This window comes from Lipophrys pholis (assembly GCF_963383615.2).
Source record: "Lipophrys pholis genome assembly, chromosome: 15".
Classification (NCBI taxonomy): domain Eukaryota; kingdom Metazoa; phylum Chordata; class Actinopteri; order Blenniiformes; family Blenniidae; genus Lipophrys; species Lipophrys pholis.
Genome location: NC_137642.1, coordinates 1,437,008 through 1,456,063, shown reverse-complemented (window position 1 = coordinate 1,456,063; position 19,056 = coordinate 1,437,008). Strand labels below are relative to the sequence as shown.

General features: G+C 40.3%; 1 protein-coding gene across 1 annotated transcript in view; it reads right to left on the bottom strand.

Annotated features, from left to right (window-relative positions):
* ncapd3 (non-SMC condensin II complex, subunit D3) overlaps window positions 1-19,056 on the bottom strand; it is a 61,082-nt gene that overhangs the window by 16,740 nt on the left and 25,286 nt on the right. Inside the window, exons 21-24 of the mRNA XM_080482255.1 lie at window positions 15,633-15,747; window positions 15,417-15,512; window positions 15,105-15,343; window positions 6,232-6,311 (exon numbers count right to left, since the gene is read on the bottom strand). Coding sequence (XP_080338381.1) covers window positions 6,232-6,311; window positions 15,105-15,343; window positions 15,417-15,512; window positions 15,633-15,747 — 530 coding nt within the window. The remainder of the gene's footprint in view (window positions 1-6,231; window positions 6,312-15,104; window positions 15,344-15,416; window positions 15,513-15,632; window positions 15,748-19,056) is intronic.

Below are 19,056 nucleotides of genomic sequence, written 5' to 3'. Positions count from 1 at the left end.
CACAGCAGGACCCGCTGCTCATTAACGACAGTGACTGCGGAACCAGACCTGCTTTCACCTCAGAGTCGCCAAACACAATAGAAAGTCGCTAATAACACTAGAAAAAGTCGCTACATTTGTCGCTAGTCGCTTTTCCCAAAAAATAAAAAAGTCACCAACAGGACCTGAAAAATCGACAGATTTTGCCTTTTTCGCCAGAAGTTGGCAACAGTGCATGCACGTCTCAGAACGAAAACACCACATTGAGGTGATCAGTGAAGTTCATAATTCACCCAGTTCCTGTGGGGTGGTGGGGAACTTTATTTTGTAGAGAGGCAGGGTTTCTGGTCGGAAGTATTTTGGTGTTAAACAGCGTATGCGCTCTCATGTTGGAGAGCAAGAGAAAAGCAAAGTTACTGAGAAGTGTGGTCGAATGGAGAATAAAGTTTGCAGTTCCTTGCTGAACACGCCGCCTCCGACTCCCGTTCATCGGCTCGACATCATAATCGTTTTTCCTCCATTATATGAATTTTGAAATCGTCTGGAGCCATAATCGTAATCGCAATTAAAATTCGATCAATTGAGCAGCCCTACCTCAGAAGACAGGGATGTTGTCTCAGCCCCTCCCTCTTTGCGTTATTTATTGAGCCGCTAGCCCAAGATATCAGACCATACACTGAACGGGAAGGGATTAACAGCAACAGAGGAGCACAAAATAGGTCTGTTTGCTGACAATATTATTACCTATTTAAAACACCAAATTGTAACAATCCCCAGACTTTTAACCACTCTGGAAAACACAGGTTCTCTGCTTAAATTATACAGCAAACAGCAAAATTAGAAGCAACTATAAAATGAAGCGGGAATCAAAATCGTCAAATTTTCAAGGAGTAATAATCACACAGAACTTATCTAATCTGTATGAATCTAATTATTATACTTTGAACAATAAAACACGCTGGTCAACATTAATCTTGGACTTCAGCTCTCGGATAGAGAAAATAAAAATGAATGTACTGCCCAAGCTATTATATCTCTTCCTCTCACTCCCTGTAAGGATCCCAGAATCCCAGTTCTCTGCATGGAACAAATTAATATCTAGATTTATTTGGGCAGGCGCTAAACCAAGGATAAACCTCAAAACACTCCAGTGAGATAAATAACGAGGAGGTCTCGCCCTGCCTGACTTAAAACAGTACTACTGTGCGTCTCAACTGCGATACATAGTTTATCGGTGTTCTCCTGAATATCGCCAAAAGTGGAAACACATTGAATTCAATATAGATAAAGTGCCACCTTCTGCAAAATTAGGGGGGAAAGAAATTAAGAGAAGATAATACAGTCTTGAGTAACACCTTGAAAATATGGTCTGAGACTGTTAAGAAAAACAAAATGGAAGGAGATCGTAAATTATTAATATGGCCCTCTCAAACATCTACTTTTAGTCCCAGTGTGTCAGATGAGACGTTTTCCAGGTGGACAGAGAGGAATAACAGCAATACGTACACTTGTTGAAGGAAAAACCTTTAAATCCTTTGATAAACTCAAACAAGAATTCAAGTTAGAAAACAAAGACTTGTATTTACAGTTATGGAACTTTTATCCAAAGGAAGTGAAAAGGCATTTATCAGAGGAGATTCAGAAGTTGATATTATTTGTGACAGGCGCATACATGAGAGTTCCTTCAAAGATCGTATCAAAACTGTGTCGCTATCTCCAAGAATGCAGTGGAAGAAACTCATTACATCTGAAAACAGAATGGGAACAAGAACTTAACGGTGACTGGCTCTCCATGTGCAACACACAAACTTCTACTAGCTCGAGAAGATGGAGAGAATTCGGTTGGAAAAACCTAATACGCTTTTTATAACCCCGCACATAAAGGCAAAACAATTAAAATTACAACAGAAATGTTGGAGAGGGTGTGGACATCTTTTGATCATGTTTAAAAATACAGTCATACTGGGATGAGAGTTGCAAATTAGTGTCAAGCTATACACTCTGTGCAACACATCGGATTTTATCTATGTATATTGCACTGTCCCAAATAAAAAAACAACAACAATGTCATTCAAATAATGGAGGAAATCTTAAATGTAAAACTACCCAGGGACCCACGGGATATCTGGGATTAATACCTGGTGAAATACTTGAAAAGAAAGACACTTACCTCTTTAAAATATTGACCATTGCTATTAAAAGGACTTTGACAAGAAACTAGCTGAAAAGCGACAACGGCTGGACATTGTGGAGGAAATATAGACACAGGAAAAATTGACTTTTCGCTTGAGAGTCAGAGAGTGGGATTTGGAACAAAAATGGCAGAAATGGACTGCATCCAAGGTCAAATCCTCACCACAACGGACTATATATTATTTTTGTTTTAATTGTTTTTGCTGTAAGTTGGTATTATTGTTTGTAACAAAAATTTGAAAATAGTAAAATAAAAACATAGAAAAAAAAAAAGAAAGAAAATAGTGCCACCTGCTAGAAACAGGAAGTACCATGTACATAACCCCTCCATGCTCTGACTGAACCCAAATTTAACGTTTCATTAGATGGCATACATATGCCGACTGACATTCTCATTTAACGCTGTTTGCAACTTTAATTATTATTATTTTTACATGACTTTGAAACACATTTTTGAGGCCCTAAACAAGCTTGAAAAGTTTTGAGACTTTGCAGGCACTTGTCCCGGCAAATTGTTTTCTATTTTATTGGCATTGCTCGTGTCTGGAAAATGGCTCCATAGCACCTCCTACACTTTTCAACGTCTACTACGGAAAGCATGTTTAACCTACATACATGGGATTTCATAGGCATATGCAGCACATTGGACCACAGCAAGAAGTCAATTACAGCCATTCTGTCAGATCAACAGCAAGTCCACCATTTTGTGTCAAGTGTGATTTCTATTTTTTTTAAAGTCCGAGACATTTGAATTTTGGCCTGTATAAACAGCCAGATGACAAGTTGTTAAACTGTTCTGCAGAAGTCAAAGGGCATGGTCACAGCAACCGTTTGATTTTCCATCCATTGCTATCAAACAGGTAGTGCTGTATAACGATCGTGTGGATGCTCCAATCAGCCTCAAACTTTACATGCTTGATCACAAGGCTGCCCTGATCACATTGGTTTGCCATTATACATTCACAGCAATAGCGCCACCTGCTGGCATTAGGAGTGACACTTTGATGTAGTATTCTTAGTCCGTTTATCGTATCAACTTCAAATGTGGTAACATAAGGGTTAACAAGCTTTTAATGACTCACATTGAAAATTGTGCATTTACGTTAAATGCCATGTCCATGACGGCCTGGCAAATTTCTATTTTTAGTCATAAAAACTGAAAGGTAAATATTTCTGTCACAGATTGATGAATCTGGCCCAAATTGCATATGACTGAACTCAACTTTATTCATAGAGCACTTTAAAAGCAACACTGTTGGCCAAAGTGCTGTACAGACAAATAATAAAATAAAATAAAATATAAATATCCATATATATATATATATATATATATATATATATATATATATATATATATATATATATATATATATGTATTAGGGATGTCCCGATCCAATCGGAAGATATCGGATCGGGGCCGATATTAGTGATTTGTAAGTGATCGGGGATCGGCAAATCCAGCCGATCACCCCGCCAATCTGAAAAAAAAGAAGGCAGTCCGCAACGTCACCTAATGACCACAACAATCACGGACTACAAGCTCCGGTCGAGCTGCAGAAGCTAGAAGCAGGCGGAGCGGGGCTATAGACCTATAAAACTAGAGTTATATATAGTGGTTTATGTGTTTATGTGCAGAAGTCTACTTCTAAATTTCCATGTGGTCTGTCTTCTTCTGCTTTTTTATTGTGTTTGGTGAGTCACAGCGCCCCTAAAGGCCTGGCATGTGTACTACATGCCCTGAAGCCTCGTGTTGAGCCGTGTTCATAGGGAGGTGTGGACGGTTTTTTGGGAGAAGGCCAGGGAGGAAAAATATCGTTTTTTTCGTCGTGTGGATGTACCCTCAGTTTACAACAACAACTAAAGAAAAAGAGAAGAATTTTGATTCAATAAGTGAGTTTTACAATAATTTCTAGCTAAACAAAGCTTCTGCCAATAGTGCTTTTAGCTTCAGACATCTTAGTTGCTCCAAAAATAGACTATTGAGTATATTTGCAATAGCAATGTAATTATCGGATCGGGAAAAGTATAGGTATCTGCCGATACTCAATTCTGAAAAATCGGATCGGTATCGGGGGCAAAAAAGTGTGATAGAGACATCCCTAATATGTATATATAAAATTAAATAACAACATAGAATAAAAGCAATGTAGAACAATAAAAACAATAGATGGATCACCTGAAGACGTGAGAGTGAAGACTGGCTGAGCCCAACGTAAAGTGCATAGCTGTAATCTAACCGAGTGGTGATAAAAGCAGGGATTAAAATCTCAAAGTGATGCAATGACAGAAAAGGTTTCACTTTGGCTCGTTGTCTCAACTGACCACTGATTTAATTTGTAGATGTAATTTAAGATCAGAGTCCAGTCTGACACCGAGGTTTTTAGCCGGTTGTTGCCTTAAAGGACCCAGATCAACATGAACCTTGGTGGAACCACTGGGCCCAAACAACATGGCCTCGGTCTTTTCATTGTTTAAATGTAAAAAGTTCAGGACAACCAAGCCTTGATTTCAACAACGCAGTCAAGGAGCGGTTTCACGGAAAAAGCATTATCTTGATTAAGAGGAAAATAAATTTGGCTGTCGTCAGCATAAAAATGAAAAGCGATGCTATGTTTCCGGAGAATCGATCCAAGAGGAAGTAGGTAGAGGGAAAACAGAAGAGGGCCAAGTATAGAGCCTTGAGGCACTCCACATGGAAGAACGACTGAAGACATCCACACATTCAGCCAGTCATAGCGCCACCCAGTGCTTTAAGTGGGCTGGTACACACTGGCACAGGTACCTTTAAATTTTACCCCTCAGCGTACCAAGACTTTTTTCGAGTGTAAGGCACTACTGGAACTTTCCACAATTTTTGTACTACTTTTTTCACAAACTTTGAACCCTGCGGCTTAAACAATGACATGGCTAATTTATGAATTTTGACGGGTTAACAAGCTTCATGCCACTAATACATGTTTGATGCGTTCAGGTGCATCACTAAACTCCAAACTGTTGCGCTCCATCGATGGCTGAGCAAACCTTCCTCATCAGAAAAATACTATATCAACATAGATAATACCCTCTGTCTTTGTGTAGTTTGCTTTAATAATAAGTATAATAAGAATAAGAATAAGAAGAATAAGTACTGCACTTTTTTTTCCCCACTTAAAGCATTGGCGCCACCTATTGGTCAAAGGCAGTTTGAGGCATTACACTTGCAGGTGCCAATGCTCCAAACTTTATAATATCATGAAATTGCTTTACTATATCTCCCTGCCTTGACAATTCTACAGTGCGAAGTTTTGTTTTCAAGTAAGCTGGTGTCGTGGCAATGAACATGGGAAGGATTTTTTGACAGCTTAGGAATGCTCAAAAACTCACCAAAAAGTGACACATAAATGACTATCATCTCAATGACAGACAATGTGTGTTCATCTGGAATAATGACTATAGCGCCCCCCAAGAAAGAAGTTTTCTAATAGCCACTGATGTACGTTCCACCCACATCTATGGAATCTGGTAGACTGGTGTAGCACGTCGGGACGCACAATAAAGCCCCTTGGACTGATAACTGCGCTGTGAATAGCCGGAACATGGTTGTATCAGCCTCAAACTGGCCCACACATTGGAGCACAGTGCGGGCCTGCCAACAGCCATATGATTATAGCCACACTCTGTAAGATACTCAGACTTGCTTTTTTCCTCCTCCACACAGGGATGGAGGTGTAATTTGACATGTAGATGACTAGATGGCTTTTTATTGTATGAGAAGTGCTTGATAAATAAAGATTGAATCATTGCTGTTGTTGCAACTGAAATGCACACAGCTGTGTTTCTGTGCCAGACAATCTATTTACATGTTGTCTCACCTTGATCGATTCAACCACTCCTACATATGGCCATGCATCAATATTATGAATGTGTGTATGTACCACAAGTCTTACATAAAGTCCTAGTAACATGTTGCTTTGGGCCGAACCAAAGAACCAAATAGCAGTTATGAGCACAGCATGGACACAGTAGAAACAGGAAGCTTAAAAAAAACCTGTCTAAAATAATCCAAGTGACATGGTTTACCTGGCGATGGCTGGGACTGGATCGACCAGAGTCACCATGAAGTGGAAAAACAGGGAGCCTTTCCATTTCACAAATTCTTCCTGGGAAAAGAAAAGAAAAAAAAGACAAACCCTGTAAAATGGTTCATAATGACGAATAACTTTTGGATTGCTGTAAATTGTGTTGGCAGCTGCTTCATAACTGATGAAAATATCCCCAAAAATAAAATATGACAGGAGAAAAGAGTGTCGGCAAATGTCTGCTGTGAATCTGAGAATTATGAGAAGCCCATAAAATTAAATTAAATTAAATTAAATACTGACCACGGCTTAAATAGACATTTGTCAAAATCACAATCAAAGATTTTACTGCCATGTACTATATAAATGTAACATTTCACAGTACAATGATTTAATTAAATTGGGGGGGGGGGGCATCTGAGGTGAAAAACAAAACAATAAACTGAATATCAGAAAGTGCAAGAGTCAGAAAGGACTTAAATATGAGCAGAAAACATTATGTGAATAATATGTGTTGGAGGGTGGTGGGGGAGTCAACAAGGGGAGTTCAGCCACTGTTCATCAGTCTGATTGTGGCGGGGAATAAGCTAATGAGGTCCTGGTCTTGATGGACCGGAGCCTTTTGCAAGAGAATGAAAATGTTTGCGTCCTGAGTGAGAGAGGCCAGGGGCAATCCGGCTGCCTGTCTCCGGGTCCTAGAGATGTACAGCTCTGGAGAGGTAGGAGGTTGCAGCCTTCTCAGCAGAGTGGATGACCTGCTGCAGCTTGGCCTTGTCCCTGGCCCAAGAACTGCAAGAAATGCTACAGCAACTGAACCCAGAAAGCTTAAGAGTGGGGCTGAAAATGAACAAGAAGGAAGACAGATCATAGGTCCATGGAATTAGTACCACATGTGTGGATTCTGCATATATAATTCCTCAGCATATTGGAAAGGAAGTTCCTCCAGAATCCTCCTCTGCTTTCGCATTTGAACGCATTATGTTGAGTCAGAGAATTATGAACCAATCAGAGGCTGCCTTTCAAAAGGTACATTTACAGTACAGTTTGTCTTTGAGTGCCAAGAAAAGCACTATATAAAACCAATGCATTATTATTATTACTATTATTATTATTATTGTTATCATTAGTTAGGCCCAGAAATATTTGGACAGTGACACAGGTTTTGTTATTTTAGCTGGTTATGAAAACATATTCAGGATACAATTATATGATCAATTGGGCTTAAAGTGCAGACTCTCAGCTGTAATGTGAGAGTATTCACATCCAAATTGGAGCAAGGGTTTAGGAATTACAGCTCTTTAATACGTAGCCGCCTCCTTTTCAAGGGACCAAAAGTAATTGGAAAATGGATTCAGAAGGCTGCAAAAAAAATAACAAGGCTGCATGGGCTCTTCCCTCGTTAACCTGTCATCAATTAAGCAGTGAAAAGGTCTGGAGTTGATTCCAGGTGTGGCGTTTGCATTTGGAAGCTGTTGCTGTGAACACACAACATGCGGTCAAAGCAGCTGTCGATGGAGGTGAAACAGGCCATCCTGAGGCTGAGAAAAAAGATTAGCAGTGTTAGCAGTGGCCAAATCAACAGTAAATAGATGTTCATATTGTTTCAGTATGTAATCCGTGAGTGCACTGGTGAGTTTGGGAACTCATAAAAGCCTGGATGTCCACGGAAGAGAACAGTGGTGGATGATCACAGAATCCTTTCCATGGTGAAGAAAAGCCCCTTCACAACATCACTCAAGTGAAGAACACTGTCCAGGAAGTAGGTGTATCAGTATCCAAGTCTACCATAAAGAGAACCGATGGACAATGATCCAAAACATACTGCAAAAGCAACCCAGGAGTTTTTTAATGCAAAGAAGTGGAATATTCTGCAATGGCCGAGTCAATCACCAGATCTAAACCTAATCGAGCATGCATTTCACTTGCTCAAGACAAAACTTAAGACCCACAAACAAGCAACAACTGAAGACAGCTGCAGTAAAGGCCTGGCAAAGCATCACAAAGGAGGAAACCCAGCGTTTGGTGATGTCCATGGGTTCCAGACTTCAGGCAGTCATGGCCTGCAAAGGATTCTCAACAAAATATTGAAAAGTAACATTTTACTTTGGGTTATGTTTATTTGTCCAATTACCTTTGAGACCCTAAAATGAGGAGCATTTGTATAAAAATAGCTACAATTCGGACTTCCGGTGTCATGGCGACTAGTGCAGCAGCATAGATTGGAGCTCCCGCATCAGCTTAAAGAAAATCCCCAAAATTCAAGTCCGTACAACGGTACAAACTACTGAAACGTAAACAACAATGAGCGGGGATAAAAACAAGAAGGGGAGACTTGCAACTCGGAACTATCCCGACCCCGAAACGCGACGAGAAAGCAAAACCGGTGGAAAAAGTACAGGTGAGGAAGGAGACAAGACGAAGGACTCGCTGAGAAAGGTTGTGAGCGAGGTGGTCGCGGAGGGAATGAGAGACCTGAAGTCGGAGACGAAAAAGGAACTGTCCCAGGTGAGAGTAAGTTTCAGGAAAAAACATGAAAGCTCAGCTGGATGAGTTAACGACTGAAATTAACCAACAAGTCACTAACGCGACCAGCAGGATTGAGGAGATGGTTAAGTGGCTGGGAGACATGGAGACAAATATGGCGGAGAAAGAAAAATGCGACATCGGAGTTAAAGACACTCGTTCAGCTTATAAACAACCAGAAGCTGCTCCAGCAGAAGAGCACGGATTTAGAAGGACGCTCACGTTGGAATAACATACGGATTTATGGAATCCCCGAAGATGCAGAGGGTTCGTCTGTGTCGCGGTACGTGGAAGAGTTGATAATGGCAGAACTCGGCGAGAGTGTGGATCTGTGTGGGCAGAACAGTCTGGGGATAGAGAAGGTGCACAGGGCGCTGGCGGCTGCTAGTCCACGCTCCATCGTAGTGCACTTCCTCAACTTTAAAGTGAAAGAAAGGAAAGGTTCTTGATCGGTGCAATGTGATCTGGGTGACAGAGCTCAGACTGCTACCCCCGCGAAACGGATAAGCGGGAGAAAATGGATGGATGTTCAAGGGAAACGGGTGTTTTTTGACCACGACTATGCCGAGAGTGTGCAGCAGTGGAGAAAGGAATATGGCCCCATCAAGAAAGCACTGAAAGACGGTAAAATCCGCTTCCAGACTGCTGACCAATATGCGTGTGCACTTCGACTCGGGCACGGTAATGTATAACAACGTGGAGGAGGCTATGGAGGATCGCTGAGTCGCTGCCTGCCAGAAAATCTAAAGAAGTCACTGCAGAGACCCTCAACAAACTTCTGCCGTGGAGCACAGCTGGAGCGTGGGACATCAGGAGAGCGTCCCGGAGAAGCTCAGAGTGTTCCAGCTGCAGGAGAAAGAGGACGTCACGACGGAGGATTAACAGCTTTTTGGTGTTTTTTTGTTTCCCTTTGGATTTATATAAAGGTATTCCCTCCCCACCCCCCATCATCAAAACAAAGACCAATGTGTAGTCACCACCCCCCCAGAAAAAACTAAACAAATACAAGGTACCAAGCCAGGTGAGGGTAACTTTTTCTTTCTCTTCTCTACCACCAACTTGTTTTGTGCTTGTAGGGGCCCCACTTAGTGGCACTTTCCCCTACTACACAGAAATGACAAAAAACACTCTGAACTGGAAGACCTGTTCATTAGAGTGTGTTCATTTAATGTTCTTGTGTGTTCGTTTATTGTTCTGAGGGCTTGGTTTAACTATGCACAGGTGAAGGATAACATGTCTACAATAACCAACTTGCATGCAGTACCATAATATAAAATCCTTAAACGTGAATGGCATAAACAATCCCATTAAAAGGGGTAAAATAATTTCAAAGTTAAAACAAGAAAGAATCCATATTTCCTTTTTACAAGAAACACATTTGTTAAACATAGAGCATGAGAAATTTAAGAAAATGGGCTTCAGAAATCCAAATTTTTCCTCGCACAGAACAGGGAAAAAAAGAAGTGTCGCTATTCTCATACCAAACTCTGTCCATTTTGAATTTATCTCAGAACACAAAGATAAAGAGGGTCGGTTTGTGTCAGTAAAAGGCAGGTTAGAGCAGGAAGATGTTACCTTATGTAACATATATGCACCCCCTGGTAGTAGCATCATCTTTTTCAAAGAGATATTTAACCTCATTGCTACAGAAACAACAGGAAACCTGCATACGTGCAGGAGATTTTAACTTGGTGCTTAATCCTAAACTAGACACAACCAATCAAATGCAGGGAAGGACTTCTGAAGAAAAACGAGTTCAGAAAATCTTGGAAGAACTAGGACTTGTTGACGTATGGAGAAATCGGCATAAACATGATCGAGAATTCATTTTCTACTCTGCAAGGCATAATATGCACTCCAGATTAGATTATATCTTCACGTTTAGCAAAGATTTACACAGAGTGAAAGACTGCACAATTGGACAACGAGACATCTCTGATCACTCTGGTTTAACTATGGAAATCAGTATAAATAGAAAAGCCAAAAATACTTTATGGAGATTGAATACAGGGCTATTAAACAGTAAAACCTTTAAAATGGAGATGGCTCAGGAAATAGAAAAATACTTAGAATATAACGACAATGGAACAGTCAGTCCAGTAATATTATGGGATGGACCCAGCCATACTGGAGCAAATCAGACCTGTTAAGCAGGAGATTGATAAAATTTTAAGCAAAGAAATTAGAAAAAAAGATGAGATTCATTAAACAACAATACTATGAGGCCAAACCCAAGTCAACTCAGTTACTAGCCTGGAAAATTAGGAAACAACTGGCAGAAAGCACTATCTATGAAATTCGAGATCCAAAAACAAATAAAATGACCACCAAACTTGAAGATATTCAGAAGGCATTTGAAAAATACTACACATTATATACACAGCCGGACAAAGCGGATAAATGTACCAAACAAAAATTTCTTGAATCCCTAGACCTCCCATCCACTGGTGAAAACGATAATGACAGGCTTACCCAGGACATTTCCACCGAGGAAATTGATAAAGGAATCTCAAATCTCAGGACCAATAAATCACCAGGTTGTGACGGATTTCCTCTGGAATGGTATAAGAGTATGAGAGAATCTCTGCTTCCATTATTAAAGACTTCCTTTAACTATACCTTAAAAGGAGGTATAGTTAAAGGAATGCCATCATGGAATGAGGCATTTATTCCAGTTGTACCAAAGGAAGGGAAGGATAGGATGGACTGTAAAAATTATACACCAATCAGTGTCTTAAATGTAGAGTATAAATTATACGCAGCAATACTGGCCAAGAGATTAAGTACAATAATGCCCTTCTTGACGGATGAGGACCAGACTGGTTTTATACGTAACAAGCAAACACGCGATAATATAAGAAGAGCCCTTCATATCATTAATCATATCTCTCAAGAAGACTCAAGTGCAGTCCTTCTCAGCTTAGATGCAGAGAAGGCGTATGACTCTGTCGGATAGGATTTTTTATTTCAGGTTATGAAAAGATTTGGGTTTTCTGGTGCATTTCTGCAAAGTATAAGAGTGCTGTATTCTTCTCCAACAGCAAGGCTTAAAGTCAATGGTGGTCTTTCAAATAGAATTACATTACAACACGGGTGTAGACAAGCTTGCCCGCTAAGCCCTCTACTTTTTAACTTCATTTATTGAGCCACTTGCCGAGGCTATTAGGGAGGAGAATAACCTGAGAGGTATAAGAATTGGTAATGTTGAAAAAAAATTTGCTTATATACCGATGACGTTCTGATAACCATTGAAAATCCTGAATCGGGTATCCCTCTGGTCATGAATATTTTGGAAACATATGAAAAATGTTCTGGTTTTACACTCAACATCTTAAAAACCCAGAGGCTGACCTTTAATTTTGCACCAACAAAACAATTACTCGACAGGCATCAATTCGATTGGCACCAATCACAAATTAAATACTTGGGTGTGATATTGACAAAAGATCCTTCACAGTTGAATGATCACTACAGGCTGATAAACAGAAGGGTCTATGATGATCTGGACCAGTGGACCTGCTCCCCCGAGACCTTGGCAGTAAAATACGGATAATTAAAATGAACATTCTCCCGAGATTACTATACCTATTTACGGCACTTCCAACAGAGGTGCCTGCAAAACAATTCAGGGAATGGGTTAAGCATTTTTCAAGATTCATTTGGAGTAATAAGCGACCCCAGGTAAGATATGCAGCATTGCAATTGCCGGGAAAGAGGGGGGGGGGGGGGGGTATGGCTCTGCCATGCCTGTATGATTATTATCAGTCAGCCCAGCTCAGGCCTCTGGTGTGCTGGTGTAACCCAGGCTATGAAGCAAGATGGAAGGACATTGAATTGTCCCTAATGGACATTCCTATACAGTCTGTTCTGGTTGTTTGAACAAGCTCCATGAAACATGCCAGCTGCAAAACCCATGGGTTAGTATATCCCTGAAAACCTGGTCTAACGCCGTTTGAAAGTATCAACTTCAAGGCGAAATACCACTGTTGTGCTGGCCTGCATTCCATCCACACTTCCTCCCTGCTCTGCTGGATCATAAATATATACAATGGACCAAAGGAGGAATTGCCTCCATCTGTAGTATCACCAAAGGTGGGGAAATAATTAGTATTGAAGGTTTTTTTCAAAAATATGATTTAGCTAAAGAAGACTTTTTACAATATTTACAGATCCGCCACTTTATTATAACAGAAATTAAGACTGACGAACGTAAAGAAAATTCATCTATAATTCAAATATTTAACAAAGCATATGAATCTAAAAGCCCAAAAGGCATTATTGTGAAATTATAGAAAAATTCAATGTCCAACAATAAGAACTCAACAGATTATATTAGACAGCGTTGGGAGAAAGAAGCCAATATAGTAATTTCAGATGACATATGGCTACAACTCTGGAAAAAATTTTAACAACAAGCTCCTTACTATGGCGGGATTTTAATTGTAAGAATCTTATTCAATTTTTTATTACCCCAAATCAGAAGTTAAAATGGAGTGGGTCAGAGGTGTCCTGCTGGAGGGAGTGTGGAGCGTTTTCTGCGGACTGCTTCCATATAGTCTGGTCTTGCCCAAATTTAACAAAATTCTGGAAGGAGGTACAACAACTAATATCAGAAACCCTGAGTATTGGACTGGATCTTTCTTTCATGTCAATGTACCTGGGAAAGCTTCCAAAGGGCTTGAGCAGAGGAGACTCATACCTGCTGAGGGTCATTATGGTGGCGAGCAAAAAGGCAATAACCAAATGCTGCTGCAGAGGGACCCGCCCACCGTGAAACTGCTCAAAAACATAATAAACATGATTCACAAGATGGAGATATTGACTTTCACACTAAGATTCCAAAAACAAAAAGGAGAGGAATAGTGGGAAAAATGGGCTAGTATCAAAAACTCTTAAGGACTGTCTATAGTTGAGTACATAATCTTGCAAAATCTGTGCATTGCTCCTACTTGTTGATTGTATTTTTTATCCGTATATATATATATATATATATATATATATATATATATATATAAAAATTGTAAATATCATTGCCCTCAATTGTGTTGTATGTTCATGCATGTTGTTTGAAAAAGCAAAAAAAAAAGTAAAAAATAAAATTCCTACAATTCCTACATTCCATATATTTTTGTTCAACCCCTTGAATTAAACCTTAAAGTCTGCACTTCAATTACGTTGTAGTTGTTTCATTTCAAATCCAATGTGGTGGCATGCAGAGCCCAAATCATGAAGATTGTGTCACTGTCCAAATATTTCTGGGCCTAACTGTATATACCATGTAGTATGAATTGACCAATCACGTTGCTCGTTCCTGGGCATAAAAAATAGGGATTTAGCCAAAATTAGACTGTGACAAGCAGTGATGGCCATTATATACATATTTTAGACGACTTTAAGCAACCCGTTCACTATTTTTTTTCAGCTATCTTTCCAAAAATTGCCCGTGCAAATGATGGCTGGACAGCTCGCTACATTAAAAACCATGCGTTATACTGAAGCAACACGTCAGGAGGTGAAAATAGACAATGTGTCTCTCCAAACAGTGGACAAATAAGTTTCGCTCGGTCAAGAAGTCAGATGCCAAGCCACTGACAAAACAAACTAAGCAAAGAGGCGTGTCACTTTGGGATGAACTCCGTTTCGCCAAATGAAGGACATCTTCAACAAACCAAAGTCTCACAAGAAAAGCTTTTCGCTGGCGAGATGATCTAAATGCTATGACGAGTATCACCTGGGGAAGGACAGCTCCAGACAGAAAAACATATATTTGGAGAAATCCTACATCCTGCAGTGGACGATCTAAAGGATGTTAATTATTCCTTAGGAAATTTGCCTTCTGCACTGACAAAACGCAATAGATATTTACTACAAATACGACGAGCAGGGGGTAAAAGAGCAATAACATAAACATGGCTGAGTAAAGATATCCCAAAAGTCCCAGAATGGACAGAAACATTTTAGAAAATATACATTATGGAACAACTAACCTTTGCTCTGAGACATGCAACTCAAAAATGTGAAAGGTATTAGGAAAACTGGAACTCTTGCTTGAACATCAGGTGATCAGTTATTATTGTTGTTGAGCTGTTTACTGATCATTTTCTAAATATATGAGAATAGAAAGCTTTATGTCTTGGAAGGAGCAAATGCCAAACGAACTCTAACCCAGAAATACATGGAAGACTTTTACTCAAGAACGATCTGGAGGATCAATGTTTTATATGGACATATATGTATTATACTGTGATGGTATTATTATGTCTGTTTGGTTTGGAAAAAATAAATCAAAAAACTAAAAGAGTTTTAACAAGCTGGTCCTTTGCTGTTCACCACGATGCAAGTTGACCTCACCTGCAGCAGGTTGGTCAGCATGATCAAAGTCTGCTCCCTGATGACGGCCTCACGGTCTTGCAGACAGGCAGAGATGTTGGGAATGTAGTGATCCACAATGTTTGTGTACCGAACACAGAGATCGCACATCACCACCACCACATTGTTTCGTACAGCAACTTCTGTACCGATCTCCAGCTCTCTGGCAAACACCGGGAGGTACTTCTGGACGAGGTTGTCGTGCTGCAGACACAGCTTACCTGAAGCAGACGCAGAGTGTAAATGACTGGACAGCAAGAAGTGCGTGTGCACGCATGGTGAAGGGAAGCTTACCCAAAGTGATGACGCCATGAGCTCGGACTCTGGTCGGCAGGGAGTTTGCTCTGAACTGGGACAGAGGCAGTGAGGCTGGCAGTTCCATCTGACATTCTGTTAATAATGACCAACAAACAGCCAGTCAGCAATATCTCACATTGCTACAAACTAGTAGTCTAACCAGTTCAATTTTCCTTCCTTCCATGAATAAATGTCCTTTTGTCCGGCTCCGACCTGCCAGATTGTCACCGCGTGTTGTGAGGATGGACTCCACTAGCAGAACTGTCCTCTTGCCCACCTCTGCAGGGCATTGGAGTGACGCCACACCGAGAGTGTGGAGGTGTTTGATCTGAAAGAGAAGCCGCTTTTCATTATATGAACAGGGTAGAATTAATATAGTCAGCACGTATGTTGAAGGTTTAGTGCAGCGGTCTACAATCTTTGCAATTCTAGCCCTCCTTAACCAACAAATGTGTCTGGAGCAGCACACTTCAATCTTCAAAACCTGAGAAGAGTATTTGGAGTCCGGAAATTTATTGCAATAATAAAGGTAAGCTACAACTGAGAATAGTTTTTCTCTGAGTTTGACTGTTGCAATGAGGAAAAGGGTTCAACTGAATTAAACTCTGGGAGCCTATTGAAGACTTAAAAACACATTCAAACCCAATAAATAAAGATAGTAAATAAAATAAAACCCTCGTTGAAACAACATCATGCAGCCTGTAATCCAGAAACTGGGAGCATTTTCCTCCGAGGCTTTTTTATTTTCTAGTTACTCATTGTTAGATTTATTAAGTTTGAGAAATCCACTGGATATGAAATATTGAAACTTTCAACAGCTACATTTGAATTTAAATGAAGAAAAAAAAAAACTTAACCAAATAGTAAATGTATTAACATGTAAATCAGTGAGACCTTCATAGAGTCACTGCAGAGGAGCTGTAGAGTCACTAAAGAGGAGCTGCAGAGTTACTACGGAGGATTTGTAGTCACTACGGAGGAGTTGTAGACTCACTACGGAGGAACTGTAGAGTCACTAAAGAGGAGTTGTAGAGTCACTAAAGAGGAGTTGTAGAGTCACTAAAGAGGAGTTGTAGAGTCACTACGGAGGAGCTGTAGAGTCACTAAAAAGGAGTTGTAGAGTCGCTGCGAAGGAGTTGTAGAGTCACTGCGGAGGAGCCATTGACTCACTACGGAGGAGCTGTAGAGTCACTGCGGAGGAGCTGCAGAGTCATTACAGAGGAGCTGTAGAGTCAATAAAGAGGAGCTGCAGAGTCAATAAAGAGGAGCTGCAGAGTCAGTAAAGAGGAGCTGCAGAGTCACTATGGAGGAGTTGCAGAGTCACTACGGAGGAGTTGTAGAGTCACTACAGAGGAGCTGTAGAGTCACTAAAGAGGAGCTGTAGAGTCAATAAAGAGGAGCTGCAGAGTCACTATGGAGGAGCTGCAGAGTCACTACGGAGGAGTTGTAGAGTCACTACAGAGGAGCTGTAGAGTCACTAAAGAGGAGCTGTAGAGTCAATAAAGAGGAGCTGCAGAGTCACTATGGAGGAGCTGCAGAGTCACTACGGAGGAGTTGTAGAGTCACTACAGAGGAGCTGCAGAGTCACTACAGAGGAGTTGTAGAGTCACTACAGAGGAGCTGCAGAGTCACTATGGAGGAGTTGTAGAGTCACTACAGAGGAGCTGCAGAGTCACTACGGAGGAGTTGTGGAGTCACTAAAGAGGAGTTGTGGAGTCTCTACAGAGGAGCTGTAGAGTCACTAAAGAGGAGCTGTAGAGTCACTAAAGAGGAGCTGCAGAGTCACTAAAGAGGAGCTGCAGAGTTACTATGGAGGAGTTGTAGACTCACTACGGAGAGGCTGTAGAGTCACTAAAGAGGAGCTGTAGAGTCACTAAAGAGAAGCTGCAGAGTCACTACGGAGGAGTTGTAGTCACTAAAGAGGAGCCATAGAGTCAACAGAGGAGGTGTTTGTTTTTTGTCCGTCCTGTTTTCTGTTGACCTGACTATTTGACTGTATTAAAAACTGACGAAAACACACTGTGAAATGTACGATTGTTGGAAACCACAGGAAACAATAGCAGCAGTTGGTGTTGATGTGTGAGATGGCAGGTCCAGAGCCACAACTGAAATACAAGACCACCTTCAATCACTAAGGATGCACGATATTGGATATGTGCCAATATGCTGATATTTTTTAAACACAATATTGACAATACTAATATTTTGGTGCAGTACTTAATACTGGAAAGATTAAATCACAATAAATTATGATGCTTTAATCAGCCTGGTGATGGGATGGCTGTTGTTTTGAACCCAAATGAGAAAACAAATGCAAATTACAGGTAAACCACGTTCCTTTTTTTGTTTTCTTTTACATTTTTAGAGACAAAGACAAAATTGTAAATTCTTTTTCTTAATTTTCTCTGAATGTTTTGACAATGATGGAGGCATGAAACGCTGGTAACCATTTCTGGTTGCAAGAATAATGAAAGTGAACTTACAGCTTTACAAACAATATAATAGTCCCCACACCTACCTGAATAAATCTGAGTTAGTGCACTGCAGGTGATTCATTTTATCAACCGAATGAAAACATTATTTCCTTTTTTAAATAAAGCCCATATGGTTATATAATGCTTAAAAATAGAAATGTGAACTCAAAACTGAGTAGCGATTATTGTGCACACATATGGCTTATGGAGACATGACCCCGCAATCCCGGACCACACATTTTAATAGTGTTGTGCCGATACCGATACCAGTATCGGGAGGGGGGGCCGATACCACACTAAAAGTTGGTATCGGTATCGGCAGGTACGAACTATGCCAAGGAAAGCCTCATATCTATATATATTTTTTTTTTTTGGTAGTTTTCTCCATTTGGTAGTGTTTTACACTTCCAGGCCATCGTACAATACAGTGCATACTTTCAGACAACACGCTATACATACGTCTGTGTACGTCTGCCTCTGGCAATTGGGTTTTTCCCCCCACAAAATTTGAAACTACATACAGAATCTCAAACACATCAACTCTGAACATATCGGGAAAGATGGTAAGATACAAAAGAGCAAATAGGAAAAGGAAGGTCTATCCGGGAGTTTTGAGATAAAATGTAAGTGAATATGGATATAATGTGGATGTGAATAAAAATACTCACAGCCTGATGGATAGCAATCCCTCCATTAATCTAGTATACCCAGCTCTGTCATTAAAGCATTGATTTCCTTAAGTAATGGAGTAGTAATTGGGTTTTTGGATGAGCCCTCTTGTGGATTGAGATGGCTATTCAAATGGCCACCACATATGGCAACCCCTGTGCCCGCTATCATTGAATCAAAAGTCTTTCTATAAAAAGTAAAATCACTTCTAGGAGCATAAACATTGCAAATTCTTATAATAACATCAAGTACTTTCCCTGAGACTACTTAGGGATGCACCAATCCACTTTTTTTTTTACTTCCGATCCGATCCCGATACCTGAATTTGGATATCTGCCGATACTGATACTATTCCGATATTAGAGCTTGTTGCTTTAATATTATCATTATTGTTTATTTTATATGAGGCTGTAATAAACTTCTATCTACAGGCAAGTATGAATTGTACAAATGTGCGCATGTATTCTCTCAAAAGGCAACTTGAGGTTAGTATA